Source organism: Dermochelys coriacea, chromosome 10 (genome assembly GCF_009764565.3).
Source record: "Dermochelys coriacea isolate rDerCor1 chromosome 10, rDerCor1.pri.v4, whole genome shotgun sequence".
NCBI classification, from domain to species: domain Eukaryota; kingdom Metazoa; phylum Chordata; order Testudines; family Dermochelyidae; genus Dermochelys; species Dermochelys coriacea.
In genome coordinates, this window is record NC_050077.1 from 65,420,467 (window position 1) to 65,441,701 (window position 21,235).

A 21,235-nucleotide genomic window follows, 5' to 3' on the forward strand; every position below is an offset into this window, starting at 1 on the left:
GCCTACAGCTGGTGGACAGAGGCAGAGAGCCCATCTGAACACAGGATTCTGCAGTGTACTGCTCAGGCCTTTTGGGAGTTTAAGCTATTGAGCAGGGAAGGTGAAAGAGCTGCTCCCATCAAATGATGCCACACCCACACCCCCCCCCAAGGGGTTCCAAGCCACAGGAACAGGATAAAACTGGAAGCTTAAAATATATTAAAAAAATCACTAAGTAGCCTTCTGCATTTTAAACAATCTATAGGGATAGGTAGATTTATATCGCCTCTCTACTGCACAGGAAACCAGATGTTGAGCTCCATATGGTGCAGACCTTCATGGAAAGTCTTTGTGTCTGATTTTTAATTTGTATGAAAATGAATCTTCCTGTAGGTTTGCACAGGGCTCAACACGTTGTGGGCCTGTGAGAAAAACAATTATAGCAATGAGCTGGGAGACTGAAGGCAACCTGGAAAATGAAAAACTAGTGATCAGATTTGGGGAGTTGGGCTAAAACTTTGTACAAAATACAACCTGATGGCTGTGGGACTGGGTTTAAGTATATGGCTGTGATGTTCTGAATGCATGCTACCAACTGCAGGGGAAAAGGGGAGAGGGAAGGTTGTAATATGACACATATTTTCAGTCAGAGACTCAGATCATCACGCTTTAGCCTGCAGGAAGACAGACAATAAGCTATGGTTAAAATGGACGATGCCACTTCAGCCAGCCCAACACACACAAGCAGCAAGCTGCTTGTTGGTTTTAGTGCATAGTCATGTAAAGAACTATATTGTTCCTCAGCAAACAGCTATTTCGTAGAGATGATCAAGAAATGATATTTTTATGCAACTGGAAAACTGTTAGATTGTGTTTTTGATGAAAACCAGAAAACGTTAAGCAAACATTTGCAAAAATTTTCATTTAATCAAAAAGGAATTTTCTGTTGAAAAACTTTTTGGAGGAAAAATTTTGACCAGCTCTACTATTTCTGCAATTACACTGTTGGTTTGACTGTTGATGTACTTTTAAGGAACAGATAATTTTGATGGATGCTCTGTTGTCAGTAGTTGGTAAGAAATAAATGCCCATGCCGAATAAACCCTAAGACTACATACCATCACATACTCGAGACTCTTCATTCAAATAGTAGCCATTTGGACACTGACAGTGGAAACTACCAAACGTATTAATACATTTTCCTCCTTGGCAAAGTCCAGGTAGTTCTTGACACTCATCAATATCTAACAAAGTAAAAACACCAACATTATTTCATGCCATGAAAAATCAAGTTAGTCATAGAACGTCGCAATTTAAGACATGTCAAAAGCATGAAAAAATAAGCATTACCCTCCAATATAACTGTAATAGGGTTTGGTCGGAATCCTTCCCCTCCAGGGCACAGCACCTTATATTCAGCTGAAAACAAAAGATATTTTATGAAGCTAAAAAAGTTGAAACATCTTCATCACAATGATCTTTGAACTTGTAAAGCTTATTATAGCACAGTATAGAACAGCCTAATAATAAAACAAGGGCCCATTGTGCAAAATCAGGTATCACTTTTCTCATTGGCTAACACAGAGTCTGTTGTCCAAGCAATAGCACAACTATGTAGGAGCCATTACAATGCAACTGCTGATTGATAATATTTCAAAACCAGCAGATTTTGTACCATAACTGGTGTAATTTTCAGGCAGTTTAGTACTTGTATGTACCCAGTACATGATTTTACTAGCACTCCCACTATCTAGAGAAAATAAAGAGAGACAGAAAGACGCATACATATACGGTTAGGTATAATCCAGTAAAGCTGACTTACTTGAGTTCACAGGTGGGCAATGTTCACAGGGAATCCCCCAAGCTCTCCCCAGGGAGCAACAGCAAGAGGCCTTGGAAACACCAACCCCAATCTCATTGCTGCAGACTATATCTCCATTGTCTCCTCGCGGTTTAATATCCAAGTAACAGTTGCCAGAACGTGTGTCTATTCAAAATGCACACAAAAAACATACATTACATCTGATGGAGGGGAAGAAAGTTTTGTTTCCTTGTGCTTCCCCTCTCTCTGTCTGTCTGTCCCCATCTATTGTCTCTTGTCTTATGCTTCGGCTGCAAGCTCTTTGGGGCAGGAACCATCTTTTTGTTCTGTGCTTGTACAGAGCCTAGCACAACAGGGTCCTGGTCCATGATTAGGGCTTCTAGGTGCTATGGTAATACAAATAAATGAATTAATAATATTTGGGCAGTCTCAATGCTGAGAGAGAGAGCGCGCGCTCCAAATTACTTTCATTTCACATAAGAAAGCTGTGGTTGGAAGTAATTTACTCTCACAATTACATTGGGCTCACACTGCGAACAGTCTCACTGCAATCAGTGGGACTGCTCATAGGCTAAGGAACTTCTGAGCAAGAGTGGCAGACCCAGGTCCTTCATCATTTAGGTGCCTGTTCTTATTCTCACATCCTTGTATTAGCACCTTCCTCCAATCTTAGGAACTGCTACTCTTTCCTGTTCTTGAAATTACTGAGATTTACAAATGAAACCATCTATTCAACACATATACTTAGAAATTAAAATGCATTTTAATTGAAGGAAACAATCCAGGACCAGAGAGCTACAGGGAGGTTCTGAAAAAGTTGGGGCCTAATCCTTCAGAATTTACTCACAGGAGTATCTCCTTTGATGATGATAATTAAGTCTGACCGAGTTGCACTCAAAGCAGGATCCAAGGGGTGTAATACTGGTTTTCTGCTACACCTTTGTGTTTCTTCAGTCTTAAGGCCAGACAGAGGCTGGTTTGGTCCTGGTGCAATTCAAAGCAGCCTCTAAATTGTGCACAGCTGCAACAAGTCCCAAGGGGCTGTTCTGGCAGCAGGGAATGGCTGAAGTGCAGTACTGCTCAGGCCACATTCCCTACCCTCCGCCACACCCTATTAGCCAGGAGCAGTAGGGTGGGAACTGCAGAGTCTGCTCTGGTTTCAGAGTAGCAGCCGTGTTAGTCTGTATTCGCAAAAAGAAAAGGAGTACTTGTGGCACCTTAGAGACTAACAAATTTATTAGAGCATACGCTTTCGTGAGCTACAGCTCACTTGAAGTGAGCTGTAACTCACGAAAGCTTATGCTCTAATAAATTTGTTAGTCTCTAAGGTGCCACAAGTACTCCTTTTCTTTTTGAGAGTCTGCTCCAAGAGCTTTCCATCATACCCTGGGAATCCTCAGCTGGCAGTTTAAGCTAGAGTTACTGCCCCTTTGTGCCACTTCATTTTAAATAATACAGGAAAGAACAGCTTACCAACACAGCCAACACGGGTGGGGTTCAGCTCGAAATCAGGAGGGCACTCACAGGTGTAACTGCCAGGGGTATTGACACATGTGCCACTGATACAGGTTGTGGGGTCTGCGCATTCGTTAACATCTGAAACAACAAGGGGGCAGTTAGCGAATTCCCCAATATTCAACCTAAACCAACAACATGACAGGTGTCAGACTGTCAGTCTCAGGAAATAATCAGTTCCATTGCTTGTTGTGGGGTGTATGTTCCCTCTACAGAAATCTACACACATAAAACCACCACTAAAACTGTGGAAGCAGAGCACTAGTCCGACATGAATTCAATATTTCACTGAGAAATACTCCATTTTTGCCAGAAAAAATAATTCTACAAAATGAAATGCACTGTAAGAGAGGCCAAAACATTAATCACATTGGTCAAAAATATCAAGCAGAGAAATCATTTTGAGGGCCATATTGTCCCATGTGTCTCTGGGAGCAGAAATTACAGGGCCCAGCAGATCCTAACCTGTGGGAGATGTGGAAGGGAAGGCGCAACACCTCTTCTCCATCAATCCCCTCTTCCCTTGACTAGTGGAACCCCAGAGATTCACACCTCAGCAGGGAAAAGATTCCGGGATGATGGCACAGCCCCCCAAATCAGGCAAAATATTTGTGTGTAACTTCCTACTGTCCCTATTTTGCCCACTGTGCTGTTTTGCATTGAAGGATCTAGTGCAGTTCCATACTTTCTTAGTTATAATTTAATTGTTATGATATAGCTAAAGCTTTGCTTAAGGAGTTGGTCAAGATAACAACAGCTATGTTCAGAGGCCGCTCAAGAGTCTGCCACTCTAGACAAAACTTTGGTGTGCTGCTGCCTACTCTTAGTCGTAGAGCAGCGGATTTGGCATTTGAGCAAATGGCATTGTGACCTGACACACTGGGTCATAACAACTCAAATTTGGCCCAGCTGCCCCTCTGACATGATGGATGCCCTAGATAGCAGCCCAGTTCATTGACAGCTAGCTATGTTAAAAATGATCTTGTTTAAAATCAGTCTTCACCTGTGCAGTTACCACCGGTTCTGTCCAGTTCATAGCCTGTCTCGCACTCGCATCGGAATAGACCAGGGAGGTTATGACAAGTCCCATAGACACAGATGTTAGGAAGGGAGCACTCATCAATATCTGTAAGAACAAAAAGGAGGGGAAAATTAGGTTCCATGATCTTTTTGCTATAAACTTCAGACTAAAAACTTGTCTGAATAAGCATTCAGAAAAGTAAGCATGGAACTGGATTCTGATTGCTCCTGCATGTTTTCTAAAATATTTTAGATTTGCAATATTAATATATAGGATTTGCATTTGTACGCAACAGGGACCAAACTAGAACCCCTTACTTAATTGCTTTGGAAGTGAAATTCAGCTTTATGCAGATGGCCAGCACAAGGGGCTGAAGGGTTAAGTGGGACTTAAGTGATGCACAGGCTTTTGCAAAGAAATTAAATTCACCTTTTATTCAGTTTCACTGCATATGACAGATTTTTAGACATACTGTGCTTATTTCTTGGGTGTAACTTCTATGGTGTTTTGCCTGAGTGAGGACTGCAGTATCAGACTCACTGTTTATAGTATACTTATATGAACTGCATAATGAATGACTAACTTGATCCAGTAACAAAGAGAACATGTTTACAAAGGACTCTAAAATACTTCTGCAGTTTGTATACACACCAGAGATTTCAAGAGAAGATTGTTGTAGCAACAGGAGAGAGGCACCATGCAGGCTGTTTAAAGTTAGTTTGAAGATTATATAGTTTCAAAGTAAATGGTTTCATAGGTGAAATACTAAGAAATCTAATTTTGTTTTTAGTTTACATAGAATTTTAACTTTCACAATTTATGCCTCTTTCTTTATTAGTAAGAAATAATACACGGAACAAATTTTGCTTGAAAAAGTACCAAATCCTATTTATAGTGTACTTATGAACTTCATCAAATACCAGTATCTATAATGCATTTAGGATGGTTGAGTTGAAAAATCTCAGCCTTGGGGAAAATATGCATTTATTTATGGATCTGAGCAAACAATTCACAAGGAGTTATTCATTCGTTATGTTTCTCTTCTTGTTCTATTAGCAAACAGATTGCAAAATTCTAACATCTTTTCAACACTCAAAATTATTTGTGATTTTTAAAGTAAACTTCCCCTCTATTATTTGAGTAGTTTGTAAACAATTAACTGAAAAAATTCAAGATTTAAATTTTTACGTTAATGCTGTCTAGGTTATTTGTCATATAGTGTCTCATGTTCCTTGAATGGATGACTTAAATTACTAATCACTACAACATGAATTGTGGATTTCAAATGTTACAATCAAATATACAATTTGAAGCATGATTGCAGCAAACATTTGCTTTTCACAAGTATTTGCATTAGCAAAGCTTAAGCGCTTGAAAGTTCATATAAAAGGGCAGCAAAGAGTTGACTGGCAACACACTTTCGAATTTGATCACACATGCATAGGATTTAATTTCCCATTGTTTGCTCAGATCTGTCTCTTTATTAGCTTAATAAACTGTGCCCTTCCACAGGGCTGCCATATATATGCTTTTGCACTTCGCAGAAGCTGCTCAGAATGGGCTTGCTATCAACTACCAAACCTCAGCGGACCTGGGACTGATCTAAAGCCTATTGAAGTCATTGAGAGTCTTTCCATTGACTTCAGTGGGCATTGGCTCAGTCCCTTGTTTCCCATACACTGCTCTCCCTATAGGTTAAAGACAATATTATGACAATCTCTGCTGAAGAGACATGAGCAGAAAGGGAGACAGGAAAAAAAGTGACCAAGGGGAAGTAGTGGCTGAAAAGCCTTTGGATCACCAGACCACTGAATAACTAGCTTTGTGGCGGTAAAAGATTCCTCAAAGAGTTGTTCTTATTCTCCATAACTATGTGTTTAGAGCTCTGAAACCAAAATCAGCGTCCAGATGCATGAACTGAAAAAATAACAAAACTTTACCCTAAAATATTTTGGAAGTGAATGCAGTTTTCAACAGTAAACACAACTGCAACCAATTGCAACATTTTTCAAATATAAAATATTATTCAGGAAGATTTTGTTGAGTGTTATTTAAAGGCTATTGTGAATTACCTTCACATGCTTTCTCATCTGGACTTGGTAAAAATCCCATTTCACATTCACAGCGATACCCTCCTGGAGCATTGAGACATTGCCCGTTCTCACAGAGATTCAGGTTTTCTGAGCATTCATCAAGGTCTGTTAAAAGAAGAGGAATTTATATTTTTCTCATTGATGTTCAGTTCAGCTAAGACACATATATATCCAAAAGTCTTCACTGTTACATTAATTGAAAACATTTGCAGAAGAAATTGTAGTCAGGTTATGTGCAGGTCTTGTCATATTAAAAAGCTTGGGGCATTTCTGTTACTTTGAAAATAAAATTTCTAATGAAAAAGAAAAAAAGCAATTAGTCTAGATTTTTAAAAGTGGTTAAAATTAGCAAGAAGTGGTGGGAGATTGGTGACTGCTGTGAAACAGTAGAGCCTAGAAGCCCCAACTGAGATCAGGCCTCTATTGTATGAGGTGCTGTACAATGTACAAATAAATAGCAAGAGATAGTCTCTGCTACAAAGAGTTTCCACTCTAACAAGGCAAAGACAGACAAAGAGAGGGAGTGGAGACAGAGCCAGACAGCGGTGAAGGTCACCCGATGGGTTAGTGGCTGAGCTGGGAACAGTGCCCTAGCCACTGGACCACACTGCCTCTCAGAGAGTTTGGCTCTTGGTCGTTAGCTGACATTTTACACATCACAAAAACAGCACATTTGCTGCCATGCAGTTTGGCTGGCAGTCTCAGTTTATAGAAATCCAGGACTGGAAAAGCAAACATACTGCATATCAAGATTGATGTGCACACATTGCCACAGGTGTGCTGGAAACACTACATAGTACTAGTCTAGTGAATTCTATCCAGCTCTCAAATCCATGAGCAATAAACATTACAAGCATTTCAAGATGAGCTCTATCAAAATCCAGAAACTTAATTAATACTCATTAACACCCCCCCAAAAGATACAGTTCATATACACCTCAAAATTAAGGAAGAACATCTAGAAAATAAAAAAAATGGAGGTTACAAAGGCCATTTGAGAAGCTGAATCAGATTCAAGAATGAATTGTATAAAGAGCATTAACAGAATAATTCAAATGTAATTAACTTCAAACATGTGGTGCTAGATTCTCAACTGGTGTAAACCGGCACAGATAACAGAGCGCTGCTGATTTACCCAAGCTGAGGATCTGGCTTACTCTCTATATCTCTATATACTGTAGGGGTTTACACTGCAGCCTATCAATGTAGTATCATGTAGTATGAACTTCTACATCAAATTAGTAGCAATAGCGACTGATGTGACGTGCTAATCTGTGATCAAAGTAGAAGACTTAAGTCTGGGTGGGGAACGTCTCTGGTGACAAATTTACACAAGACATTATTCAAAATGGCCCATCTATGTATGAGCACCATATCCTGAAGGTACTATGCTGATCATGCAATAAGAGGGCAGTGAACACATGCTCACTTCTGAAAAGAAAAAAAAAATTTTAGGCAACCATACAAAGGAATTTTAACAGATGTGCTCCATTACTCAAATGTTACGCGGGTGGCCAATAATCTGGTTTATTAACTGGTCCAATTATACCGCCATACACTGTTTTAATAAGTTTGCCACACATCTCTTTACAAGCAACAGCCATGAAAACCTTCCATCTTGACAAGGGAGAAAAACTGCTGTCAAGTTATACTGGTCAACTTTTTCTTGCCAGATGATGTCATGCTACCTGAAATGGGAGACGTTGCAACATGACATATCATAATACACCTTAACATGAGACTGGAAAGTGTCAAAGAAAACACTTTGGTCTTATGTCTCATGCTGCCAAATCCTGATTCTGTAATTGATATACACTTATAAGTCCAATTCAATGGGAACTCTGGGCATAGAAAGACTGCAGGATCAGGTTTTAGTTTTTGATTGTAAATATTGACCCAACATTGCACATTTAAATTAGTCTACCTGTAAGCAGTGGGTAAATTTTCCCTAGAACTAGTCACTAAGATGCATGGGTATTATATGCTAAGAGTTGCATCACTGCAAAAGAAAGCTCACCTGTACAAGTGAAGCCATCCCCAGTGTAGCCGTCCTTGCAAAGGCAACGGTAAGAGCCCATTGTGTTCTTGCAATTGGCATGTGGGCTGCACATGTGTGTTCCATTGGAGCATTCATCCAGATCTTTAATAACAAAAATTGCGTTAGTAAAACCAAATCCATTGTCAATGCAACCTTTAAAATCCTCAATTCATAGCACGGGGAAACTCTACTTTAAATAATCTTTCACAAAAACAAAACACACATTCATGATTTTTTACTTGACTTGTTTTAACAGACTAAGAAAACTCCCGGCATTTATCACTGGATATTCTGGGTTGGTGCATTCAGTAGTTTAGGGCAGTCCAGCTGTTCTCTCATTTTGAAGGGAGATTTCTTTTTTCTTCTCTTCATGACAGGCACTTTCCTTCCCCACTCAGATATTCTTCTCTGACAGGAAAACAGGATTTCCAGCATATTTGCAACTCAGCTAAGAAGTTTGCTAGGATGTCTGTGTCACTTGGGAATCACCGAGACCCCTCCCTTAAAGATAAAGGGTAAAATCCTGGCTCCATTGAAGTCAATGGCAAAACTCGCACTGACTTCAATGGAATCAGGATATCCCTTCGAGTGCACAAACTATCTCCATACATTGCTTCATTTCCACCAGTCTTGCAAGCCAAGCAAGAGAAACTGTTCATGCTGACATGTCTCCCACATGACAGTGAATTCTTCCTTTGTGTGTAAGATAAACTGACATCTTTAACATGTGTGACAATTTATTTTAAAGTTGTGGATACAATGTTGCTTTCCACAGCTGTCTAAACACTTTTATTGATGGCTTAAAATGCTAAATCAGACATAATGTATGAAACTCACCTGTGCATTTGATGCCATCTCCAATCCAACCTGAGCTGCACTCACATTTGAAACTCCCTGCCGTATTTGTACATATGGCATGTCTGTCACAGTTATGGGCTCCAATTTCACACTCATTGATATCTGTAATAACATGGGGGGGAGAGGAGGGGTTTTTGTGAAAGAGCTCACATATCAAACTTTTCTTACGTCCAGCAAGACTACGTTTCTTTCTTAAATTGCTTCTAACTGCTAGTAGCATTTAAGAATTAGGCATAAAAGAAAGACTCATGGCAAAGAAAAGCTACTGAATAGTTGGCTTATTTCAAACATGTATTGGCCTACTATTTTGTGTTTTGTTTGGCGGGGGAAGGAGGGTTGGGCAGTTTTTAAAGCAGCACTTTTGAAGCACGTAGCACCTAGGAGCCATATGGTGTAATACACTCTAAAGCTCCAGTAACATCTGCAGTGCAAGGAGTGCCGTATTTGTTCTTTTCATTGGTATGATGCTGGAAGAGTGCTGATATGGAGATTCACAGGCCTCCAGGAAGAAGGGGAACAGCAGCCATGGAGATCGCTAGAGCAGTGAAGATGCAGCAGATGCTCCGTAGCCTGGGGTTCTATTTCCCCCAAACAGCCTTGGAAAGCCCTTTGGCAAAACCCATTTAACTCAGTCCTGGTGCCAGGACTAGGATTTGTACCCTACATTAGGGAGACACCAACATTTTACCAGCCTGTATCCTGAACTGTACTTGGTAGCTGAGAAAAAGGGGGCAAAGTCTGCATTACACTGTTACCACCAAAGCCCTGGGTGATGCAGGGCTGCTCTAAATTGCACTGCGCAGTCACAGGCCCCAAGAGGCCATTCTTCCAGCAAGGGATCAACGGGCGCAGCACTGGGCATACTCCATACAGAATGAATGGGGTTGGTGCTATATCCCAGCTCTGCTCCACTAGCATGCCAAGGGTATCCCCCCTACCCAGTAAAGCCAATGTTTGCACTGCCAGAGTGATGCAAAACAGATAGAAGTGCGAGATGGGGGAATGGGGGTAAGGATTTGGCCCACTATGTTTGGTCCTATTGTGAAGGCAGATGGGAGAAAAGCACAGGACCGAGTATTTGGGAGTATTATTTATCAGGAACCCAACAGACCTAAACAAAGGGAAGAAAAGGACACCATTCTTAAAGATGACATATAGCCAGCTATACTATTCCTCAACCTTCCTAGACTTGCCAGCACATTCCATTTCAGCACTTGTTGTTTTCCCCTTACTTTGATTCTTGGGCAGTGTAAAATTGTAGAGAGAGAAAAACAAACCTAACACAGCTCTTTCCTTATCACAACACAAAATTAGTGCTTAATATAAGCACTTGGAAAACTGGTATAAACTCAAAAACAATGTTTTCAGAAATGATTTCTGGTAACTAAAACAAATGCTGCAGGAATTCTCTCACACACGAGCCATGGCTTTTACAACATTTACTGTATCCTAGGACTCTAGGTGTGTTTTGTTCTACTTCCATACAAGATGTAAACTGTCTAGAATTCACATCAAGCCTCTTAGAGTTTCTATCAGTTGTTTCCAGCCCTTTTAACTGCCTTTAGTGGTAACTTAGGCCAAATCATCCCATTCTGCAGAAAAGCCGATGGAAAGGAAAAACGAAGGCAAAAAAACCCTACTCTGCATGATTTAACATACAGAGAACTCAACCCATTCTCCTCTTGGGGTAGATTAAAAAGGGTCGGGGGTCTGGACTAGGAACCATGGGAATTCCCAGCCCCAAACCCAAGGATCTCAATGCATCTACTATCATGCCTAACAGAAATTGTCCAACTAATACCAGTTAGGGAGAGGAGCAACTGGGGAGAGTTTTATATTTCTAATTTTTTTTTAAATATTAGCTAACTATTGTATCATCAAGATATGTCTAAACACCATCTTGACCATTTTGCTTTGTTTCTTGTATTCCTTTCTTCTACCCTTTCTTTGCCTGTCTGTTTGCCTTTTAGACTGTAAGATCTGTGCCCTTCTTAGGGGAAGAAACCTACCAAGAGAACTCACTCCTAGATCCTCCCCCTTCCAGAGGTGCTGTGACTCTGGGAAGAGGGAACTGATGACATGCAGGCCAACTCCCTTCATTTTGCAATTTAAATCCCAATTTGAGTGACAGTATTGAGCTTGCTGTGTTTTATTTTTTCTCCTCTACGCAGAGCAATGGAGGAGGTGGGGTCCATTTTTTTCTGTGGCCTTTCTACTAAAATGAGAGAGGAGTCTGAAGCAAAAACCTGAGATGAACATCCCCAATATTTGGATTGGTTCAAAATTTGGTTGCTGGGCTCCATATCCAGATCTGAATCTGGCAGCCTGAGTCCATTGCTCATTAATGCAGACTAACATTAGCAATCCTAGAAATCATGCAGATGAGCACTTTTAAAAAAAAAAGTTTAAAAACAAGGCCAGGAACAGATAACCCTATAACATATTTTCCTTAATCATGTGCAGAAACTTGTAAGATGATAATATTACCCTAGGCAGGAAACCAGTGTCCATTAAAGTCCTTAAGGGTGGTCAAGAAAGCTAATTTTGGTTTAGAGTGAAGAGAAAGGCTAGAAAGAAGTTCCAGCGGTCAACCACAGTATGTAGTGACAAGAAAAAACAGGCAAGCAGTCTGCATCTTTAATCTCGACATGAATGATTTAAAAAAGTTGCCGAGTAGCAGCCGTGTTAGTCTGTATTCGCAAAAAGAAAAGGAGTACTTGTGGCACCTTAGAGACTAACAAATTTATTTGAGCATAAGCTTTCGTGAGCTACAGCTCACTTCATCCAATGTTCGTCCGATGCTCATGAAAGCTTATGCTCAAATAAATTTGTTAGTCTCTAAGGTGCCACAAGTACTCCTTTTCTTTTTAAAAAAGTTGTTAAACCACTGGTAATACTAAGGGTGCTCTGTATTTGATTACTTGATGATCTGAAATATTCAAGTGATCACATGCTTCTTTATAACCTTTTGAGCACAACAAAACAACATAAAAAACCAACATCATGCCAGATTTTTCTGCCAAGAATTTTTTAAACCACCAGTAAACACCAAATGGAAACTTGCATGCAATATTATGCGAGTTATGTTATATACAGATTCAATTTTGTAAGGCAACTTCAGAAATAGTAAACAGACCTATATTATCTGATCACAGACACAGTCCAGCTCCCATTGACCCCACTAGGAGCAGGGTCCATCCTTATGCTTTTATAAAGCTAGATGCTGGAAGCTTGATTCTCTCATCATGTCTTGCAATGCCAAGGAACAAATGGACATTCACTCCACTTGGGTCTAGTGATATCCTACTATTTAGTATTCTAATGGTCCAATCTTTCCATGGCATAAGACCCTACAGGCTTACGACAGCCCTGTGTAAAGGGGGCAATGAAATTAATGGGATTTGTGCCAATTGTACATTGGCTTAATTTGGCCTGAGGATGCCGTAAGTATTGAATTCAGACTTCTCAGGATGACATACAAAAGAGAAAGTGAGCTCCGAAGGGGAAAGCTTTTAGTGAAAAAGATCTCTCCCAGAACAGCAAAGGGCCAGATTCTGCCATCTTTCCTCAAAGTATAAAATGCCCTACTCTTCAAATAGTTCCATATATTTGCATGGGCCTACTCAAGGAGTAAGGCACCACTCAACTGCAATAACAGTACTAGAATTGGGGGCAAAGAGAATACAGGAAAATGCTAGCCAAGCCAGAATTTGACACCAGACTTTAGTCCAACAAAATTCCCATTGATTTCAGTGGGATTCTTACTAAAATAAAGAGTGCAAGGTCAAGTCACTGATCTGTATAAACACTCTCTTTGCCTAAATTTCCTCCAGTGGGAAAGTTTCCCTTTAAATATAATGCTATGGGAAGCCAACAAAAACAAAGGAATTACAATCTAAGGCTCACACTGCATCCTCAGCTGGTCCCATTGTGCGCCCATACTGCAGCACACGCGTTCTCATCTTTGTAATCACATTACTCCCATTGACACCAAGAGAGCTGTCTAACTATAGCAGATGACTATGCTCCTGGTAAATAACAGGCAGCTCTGACACCATAGCTATTCCAGGCCCAGTGGGGATAAACCATCAGTCTTCATTTACTGTTGGTTATTTTACTTCTTTTTGACTTCTCTTAATATTTATTTTTCTCACGCATTAAGTAACAAATAAGATGTCTCCCATTAATCACAGAGGCACAAATGTTTCCAATTGTGCATGAGCAACAATACATATGCACAACTGGCATATGCAATTACTGCACTTATGCTCATAAAAAGTGGCAACTGCTTGAACAAATAACCAACTAACATGCATGCACAATGACTACACACGCCAATTACGTATGTGTATCTCTGCATGTTCTGAAAATCCAGGGCAGAAAGCAGAGATGGCAGAGACCTATTTATGGTACATCATCAGAGCCTTGCTCATGCTTTGGGAATCCTGTGCCTTTCCTTGCACCTAAATGGAGAAGCCATGCCACCAGTACTAGCAGGAACAAGGACAGTGGCAGGAGGAGGCCAGACTTTATGAATAAATGATTTTTTTTTTTTTACATTTGGACTGCAGTATCACCCTGAAGCTAATGCACTGAAAGACCATGAAAACTTACACACTCACCCCCAGACACAGAACCTATGCAAGGTTCTATGAACCATTTACATTTCACATTAAGGTCTTCAGTGGGGCTTAAGTAGACAAGAGAGCCTGGAGCACGCTGTCTATAAGGGTGAATTTAATCCAATATCAACCTGTGAACCAGCTCTGTTTCGCTGTAATTATTTTTTTGATACAGTCTCCCACAGTATTTTTGCCAGCAAGTTAAAGAAGTATGGGTTGGATGAATGGACTACAAGGTGGATAGAAAGCTGGCTAGATCATCGGGCTGAACGGGTAGTGATCAATGGCTCCATGTCTAGTTGGCAGACAGTATCAAGCGGAGTGCTCCAAGGGTCAGTCCTGGGGCCGGTTTTGTTCAATATCTTCATTAATGATCTGGAGGATGGCATGGATTGCACCCTCAGCAAGTCTGCAGATGACACTAAACTGGGAGGAGTGGTAGATACGCTGGAGGGTAGGGATAGCAGACAGAGGGACTTAGACAAATTGGAGGATTGGGCCAAAGAAATCTGATGAGGTTCAACAAGGACAAGTGCAGAGTCCTGAATTTAGGATGGAAGAATCCCATGCACCGCTACAGACTAGGGACCGAATGGCTAGGCAGCAGTTCTGCAGAAAAGGACCTAGGGGTTACAGTGGACGAGAAGCTGGATATGAGTTAACAGTGTGTCCTTGTTGCCAAGAAGACTAAAGGGCTGTATAAGTAGAAGCAGTATAAGTAGGAGCATTTTGGGCTGTATAAGTAGGAGCATTGCCAGCAGATCAAGGGACGTGATCATTCCCCTCTATTTGGCATTGGTAAGGACACATCTGGAGTACTGTGTCCAGTTTTGGGCCCCACACTACAAGAAAGATGTTGAAAAATTGGAACGAGTCCAGCGGAGGGCCACAAAAATGATTAGGGGGCTGGAGCACATGACTTATGAGAGAATCTGAAGGAACTGGGATTATTTAGTCTGCAGAAGAGAACAATGAGGAGGGATTTGATAGCTGCTTTCAACACCTGAAAGGGGGTTCCAAAGAGGATGGATCTAGGCTGTTCTCAGTGGTAGCTGATGACAGAACAAGGAGTAATGTAATAATCTCAAATTGCAGTTGGGGAGGTTTAGGATGGATATTAGGAAAAACCTTTTCACTAGAAGGGTGGTGAAGCACTGGAATAGGTTACCTAGGGAGGTGGTGGAATCTTCTTCCTTAGAGGTTTTTAAGGTCAGGCTTGTCAAAGCCCTGGCTGGGATGATTTAGTTGCGGATTGGTCCTGCTTTGAGCAGTGAGCTGGACTAGATGTCCTCCTGAGGTCCCTTCCAACCCTGATATTCTATGATTTTCATGTCTGCAAACTTCTGTAAAAGTATTTTCTGATTTTTATTTATTGGCTCTTTCTGCAAATCTGTTAACTTTGTCAGACTGATGTTCCATTTGTATTTTGAGTTTGTGCCCAGATCCCATGGAGAAGGTCACATAGAAGTCACATGGCATATGTCCTCCTGGGTCCCTGCCTGATGGAGAAAATCCCATATCCAGGTGGGTCAGCAGAAGCAATTTGCAGAAAATGGATTTGCGTAGAAAAGTAGACTTCAGCTGAAATTCATCCTCTGATGCAACTAGAGAAATCTAGCGGGGGGAACTTTAATTTCTCCTGGTCTTAGCCCCATGACTTTCTGACTCTGATAAGCAGTGAGTGGCCTAGGAAACCATTTTTTTGCGAACTGTCTTGCTTTTTATTCAAATAACGGTGAGCATCTCCCAGTTTTACATGGGTCAATTCATTTGTTTGACATACACCATCAGCTTTCTGTACTTCCCCAACTTGATGTATCATGATCATTTAGTATTGGACTTGATATTGGCAGCTCCCAAATTCATAAGGGGAAATGTATGTGTTTCACTGACATCAGAGTTCTCCTGTGCCACCACACTGAGGCATAATGTGTTTTTAATGGATGGAGGCTAGAGGAGGGGCAAGGAAGAGAGGGAGACAGGCTTAAGAATGCAGCACATTTTACAAGATGCAATGTTAGGGCTACTCTAAGTCAATGGGATGGCTCTTGAGTGACAGCTGCAGGGCTGGGTCCTTGCTTTTACCATACCTTTTGCAATGTGTTTGTTTTCAGGTATGCAGTAATTAACAATCATACTGACCGCTCCTTTATATATAATCATCTTCACAAGGATGGGTGGGAGTGGGCTTTTTGCTCTAATTCATTTCTCTGTTCAGGCCTGGTGTTAGGGGGTGGCAAGCACAGCAATTGCCCTGCAAAACTAAGTTGCTCGGGCTTTGGCTTCAACCCTGTGTGGCGGGGCTTGGGCTTCGGCAGGGGTGGCTTTAGACTCACTGGGGCTCAGGGCAGAAAGCCTGAGCAGGCTGACCCCCGCCACTCGCAGCACAGGGCTAAAGCCAAAGCCCAACCCCCCCCCCCCCCCACTGCACGGTGTTGAAGACCTCGGCTTGGGCTTTCTGCCCTGGGCCCCAGTGAGTCTGACGCTGGCCATGTCTCTATTACACCCTTGGCGCTCAATGCTGCTCACTCCTTACTCAACCCGTACTCCTACTGACCTCACTGGGAGTCCTGGCTGAGTCAGAACTACAGAATTGTGCCCACATTCTGTTACTGAAATTTTCTCAATTCTCTGAACTGCTGTGGAGAAGGCTGGTTTATTTTCTGCCGCTTTCGTTACCTGACTTTTATAAACATTCACCTTCAATGCTCCGACGGTTTGCCAATTCTGCCCTAATGTGTACCCCAAGCAAACCTGTTGCAAGAACAGGAGCTTATCTAGTCCCCACACTACTCTCACTGACATCAATAGAAGTTGCATGCATGCAGTGGCAACAGGATAGGATACACGGGGCATAAGTCAGAGCTGAATTTGTCCTTCCGTGTACAGCATATGTAGATCAAATCCAGTAAATCTATGGCTTTAAATCAACCAGAGTGGGATACTATGAACTCACAGGCAACACATAGGCATGGGCATTGAACCACAATGAAGAAAAGGGGAGTTTGTCCCAGTACAGGATTTTACGTGTGCATGATTACAAAGAATTTATGTTCCCTACCACATAATGTGCACACACACAGTGATGGGAAATTTTGCAGACAGCTGCACAATCTGGAATGAGGGGAGGGGCTCTACGCACCTCTATACCTGACCCACAATCCTCTTCTCTAGCAACTACATCCCATTCCCTCTTTATGAAAAATTAAAATCAGTTCACCTAATTTGGTTATGGGAAAGCCTGTTTTATAGGTAAATAAAAACTAAACATTTGTAGCACTCTCCCTAGACTGGCTTCATAGGCTATGAACATCTTTGCTTAAAACTAACTGTTTTCCTAAACTCTGTCCACATTCTTACTGAGAACTGAAGGGAAAAAACCTAACATCTGTGTGGGATGAGAATGTAAGGCAGTGGGTGGATTTTGAATACTGCTAAATGATTGGGGAAAACAACATGTTTATTTGTTAAAATGGAAACAATCAGTAATGACAAGGGAGGTGAAATATTTAGACAAAACTGTAATGTAACCCAGAGGACATTATTTAGTTGTTCTCAGGAAACAGAGAACCTCCCCTTCGAAAATCCATACACATTTTTGTAATTTTTTTCATAGGAGTGCTCGCTCTTTTAAAAAAAGTGAATGATTTTGACTTATCTATACGAGGCAAAGAATTATGCGCTATTACCAGGGTGCTGTTCAGCACAAGTGCAGAAGCCCTTCTATGATACCAGCACTAAATGCTGTTTCCACAGTGCTCATCTGCTCGGTCACAGGAACTCTGGCTGTGACACTAGATTTGTGCAGAGAATGATGGGAGAGTTCAACAGTCTATAGACAGATAGCGTTTTTTATTTTAATGCATAGGAATGTGCACATTTTGACGGCAGTGGGGACTGTACAATCATCCCTTTTTTAGGCCGTCAGCTTGGAACAGTTTTCATTTCTGTCACCCTTCACACCTCTATCACCTTCACACACTGCCAGCCCTTGTGTTCACGTTCCTTTTGTCTTCATTTGCTGCCCACCAGTTGTGTTTTCAGTAGTAGTGGGATGATGACACAGCAGTAATCCCAGTGAGCCAGCTGTGATAGGACAAGGAATGCTACTGGGAGAGCACAGCAAGAACAGATCCAACCTTCAAGTGATGCTGTTCTAACACGATGAGATTTTTCTTGTTTTTAAAATGTGCTCCATTACCCTGATTCAGTAATGCTCTTGCCTGAGCTGGGCCACCATCTGACCAAGCATTTGTACACAAAGCCAGCTACATGTAAGGTGAGCCTGTCCCCTCCTGTACACAAACTGAAGGTCTGTGCAGACTCTAGCCCTCTCTGCCTGGCGAGCTGCTGAGCTAACTAGATAGTTGCACAACAGCGCCCCTTGTGGTGGATTACAAGAAGCATTTCCCTCTGCTTTACTTACACATACTTCCCCTCCCCAATAAACTGCAGAGCCAAAGCAGCTGCTCTTCAGGCTTTCCAGCCCCTCCCTTACTGCCACCCTCCTCCCCGCAGAAAGAAGCTGCTCTTGAGATACCAAGACCTTTCAGCTTCCCTCTCCATTCTCTTCACAATGTCAAGCCCTCCTCCCCCCCCCTTGCACTGGCTGTGACTGGCTAAGTGACTCCGTGGCTGAGAGAGTAGTTATGCCCAATATTTCGAGCTGAAGATGTACATTCCAGCTCGAGGAGACATACCCACACTAGCTCTGATCAAGCTGGCACACTAAAAATAGTGCATCTTGGACAAGTATGTACTCAGGGTGACTAGCCTCTCCTTCCACTCACGCTGCCATGGCTTTAGCATTCCAGCTGGATCAGAACTAGCATGGTGGGGTGGCGGGGGAGGGGGCTGTCTGTGTTTGCTCATGCTGGATTTTATATCTCCATCTCGAAATGTAGGTGTGTGACGAGGTAGGATGGGTGAGTAAGGGAGGGGGCAGGAGTGGCTACTTTGGGAAGGATAAGAGAGGGAAAGGCTGATGAAATACTTTGGAAAACAGAAGTACCAGAAATAGCTGGCTCTTTCTATCTGGGTATCAGTACTTAAATCAGAGGAAAAGGTTGGAAGGAAGAGATTTCTCAGCCTTGCTCTATTAGTAAACCAACACTGTCATGGATGAATTTTCAAATGAGATTTTTTTCCCAGTTGGCCTACACCAGATGTCACCAATATTGCAAGAATTTCCAGAAACTTTTCCTCCGAATAATACCCCAGATCCTTTCCCTGTAGGACCTTTATTTGCCCTTCCACCTCCTACCAATTACTTAATATTTCCTGGCTGCTTTAACTGACCAGTATAGCCCTACAGATGTCACAAACCAATATTTGTGTCATCACCTTTCATTTCCCTGAGAGTGATAGTTGCGGTGGATGTGACTGAACATTACAAGGATTTTTCAAGTCTGCAGAACTAAAGCTCTGTATCTTTTTGTGTAATTTAGAGTAGAAACAAAGAATGTTGAAATGTTGGTCTACAGGGTAAAATCAAGGACTTCTTGGATTTAGATCAGTTTACGTCTGTAAAAGGCAGCTGTTACTAATGCACAACTTCAGACGAGGTCCAATGTACCAAGTAGAACACCAGCTCCCCCATTGTTCTATGTAAACTGTAAAAAATCAGCATAATCTCTTTTTGACACCTATTGTACAACATTAATAATACTTCTATAAGGACAGACTTATCAGCATATATACTTGTCTCATAAAGGTTGCCAGAACTGTGTTTACTCTAAATCCGTATTCAAAATTAAATTAAACATATGTTTGTGCTCATATTTTGGGCAAAGCTCATGACTCTCAACACCTTGGCTCAGATACTAGCATCTTGTGTTTTTAATGCTATCCTCTGAACGTGTAAGTCTGAACCTCAGCACTGTTGGCTGGCTGCTGCTGTGAAATAATTTACATTTTGGTTTTGCCGAAATATGTTTATAATTCAGCTAGTCAGGTATCTGTACTTCTGCCACTTTGCAAAAACTGAAAATATATTTTAGGATAGATTTAAAGCCACTAGTATTTGCCAAAATAATATTTGGAATAGATATCTGTTACTTGCATATACAGTTATCTAATCCAAATCCAATGTGGTGGTCTTCATGTGGTCTTGTCATGTTACGCTGAATTACATGTTCTTTTCGGTCATACCAGAAACCATATAATAATAGGCCCAACTTTGCTCCCAATGGGATATTTGTCATTCACTTCAATGGGAGAAGGATCAGGCCCAATATTATGCCATACAAACACAACACCCACTCAGTGACTCTATACAGTATAACATTTAGCAGAGAACAGAAATCAAACAGATTCAAGAGAGGGTTTAAAAGCTAAAAAAGGGAAATGAAGAATCAGATGATGATAATTATTAACTTTAAAATTTACCTGTACAACCAGTGGTTCCTTTTTTGCCTGAATATCCCATATCACAATGACAGATAAATGAGCCTTTTGTATTCTCACAGCTTCCACTTAGACAGATGTTTGGATTCAGGTCACACTCGTTGACATCTAGAAAAAACATAATTTTAAGATTTTACAAAATTCTTAGACCGTAACTAACCCAATGTCTTGGAGACGTTAGTACTGGTACAAAAATGTGTCTACATGTGCAGAGAAAAAAATAAATTAGGCTAAATATTCTTCACAATGTAAAATACTGTACATTTCCAAATCAGATTTAATATTGCTATGTTATTGCACTGATATTTATTTCCCAGCCTCTCTCATCTTTAATGCCAGCTTTCATTAATAATTACAAATGACAGATTTAATGGGGTTACACTAAGGATAAACTTGGTCTATTATCTGTCCTCAATATATTTTGGTTTTTTTCTGCTGATGTTTCCCCAAGGGCAGTAAATGTGGTTCAATTTTAAAATGTAAAGGTAAAATTCTACTCTTCTAGCCATGCAGCAAATCTTGACTTCAATATTTTGCTCTACCAACACATGCTAAACTCTCACATGGTTTTGTCTTGGTGTAAGTTTTGGCCAGAATTCTGATTTTGGCTGACCCCTAAATCTGCCATCCAACAGCACCCTCTATGATCTGAGCTGCATAGACACACTCTGGAATGGGACCCGAAGAGAGACGGCATGGTCATCTTATCTCACCATGTATGCTCCTTAACTCAGCCAAAGCTCTGAACACATGCAGATGATTCCTATTATTGACAAAAATAGTCTGCACAGAAGGGTTGTCCATGTGGCCATAGCTAGTCAAAATACAACAGTACTGCTTTTTAAAGTTTTAATGTTTGACTGTTACCTCAAAACTGGCAAT

At 41.2% G+C, this 21,235-nt stretch overlaps 1 protein-coding gene across 6 annotated transcripts in view; it reads right to left on the reverse strand.

Annotated features, from left to right (window-relative positions):
• FBN1 (fibrillin 1) overlaps positions 1 to 21,235 on the reverse strand; it is a 217,149-nt gene that overhangs the window by 48,544 nt on the left and 147,370 nt on the right. For all 6 annotated transcript variants that reach the window (XM_038418952.2, XM_043494228.1, XM_038418951.2 and 3 more), the window contains 9 exons: positions 20,336 to 20,461; positions 9,306 to 9,428; positions 8,448 to 8,570; positions 6,410 to 6,535; positions 4,320 to 4,442; positions 3,275 to 3,397; positions 1,802 to 1,966; positions 1,330 to 1,398; positions 1,098 to 1,223 (listed from right to left, as the gene is read on the reverse strand). In XM_038418952.2, coding sequence (XP_038274880.1) covers positions 1,098 to 1,223; positions 1,330 to 1,398; positions 1,802 to 1,966; positions 3,275 to 3,397; positions 4,320 to 4,442; positions 6,410 to 6,535; positions 8,448 to 8,570; positions 9,306 to 9,428; positions 20,336 to 20,461 — 1,104 coding nt within the window. The remainder of the gene's footprint in view (positions 1 to 1,097; positions 1,224 to 1,329; positions 1,399 to 1,801; positions 1,967 to 3,274; positions 3,398 to 4,319; positions 4,443 to 6,409; positions 6,536 to 8,447; positions 8,571 to 9,305; positions 9,429 to 20,335; positions 20,462 to 21,235) is intronic.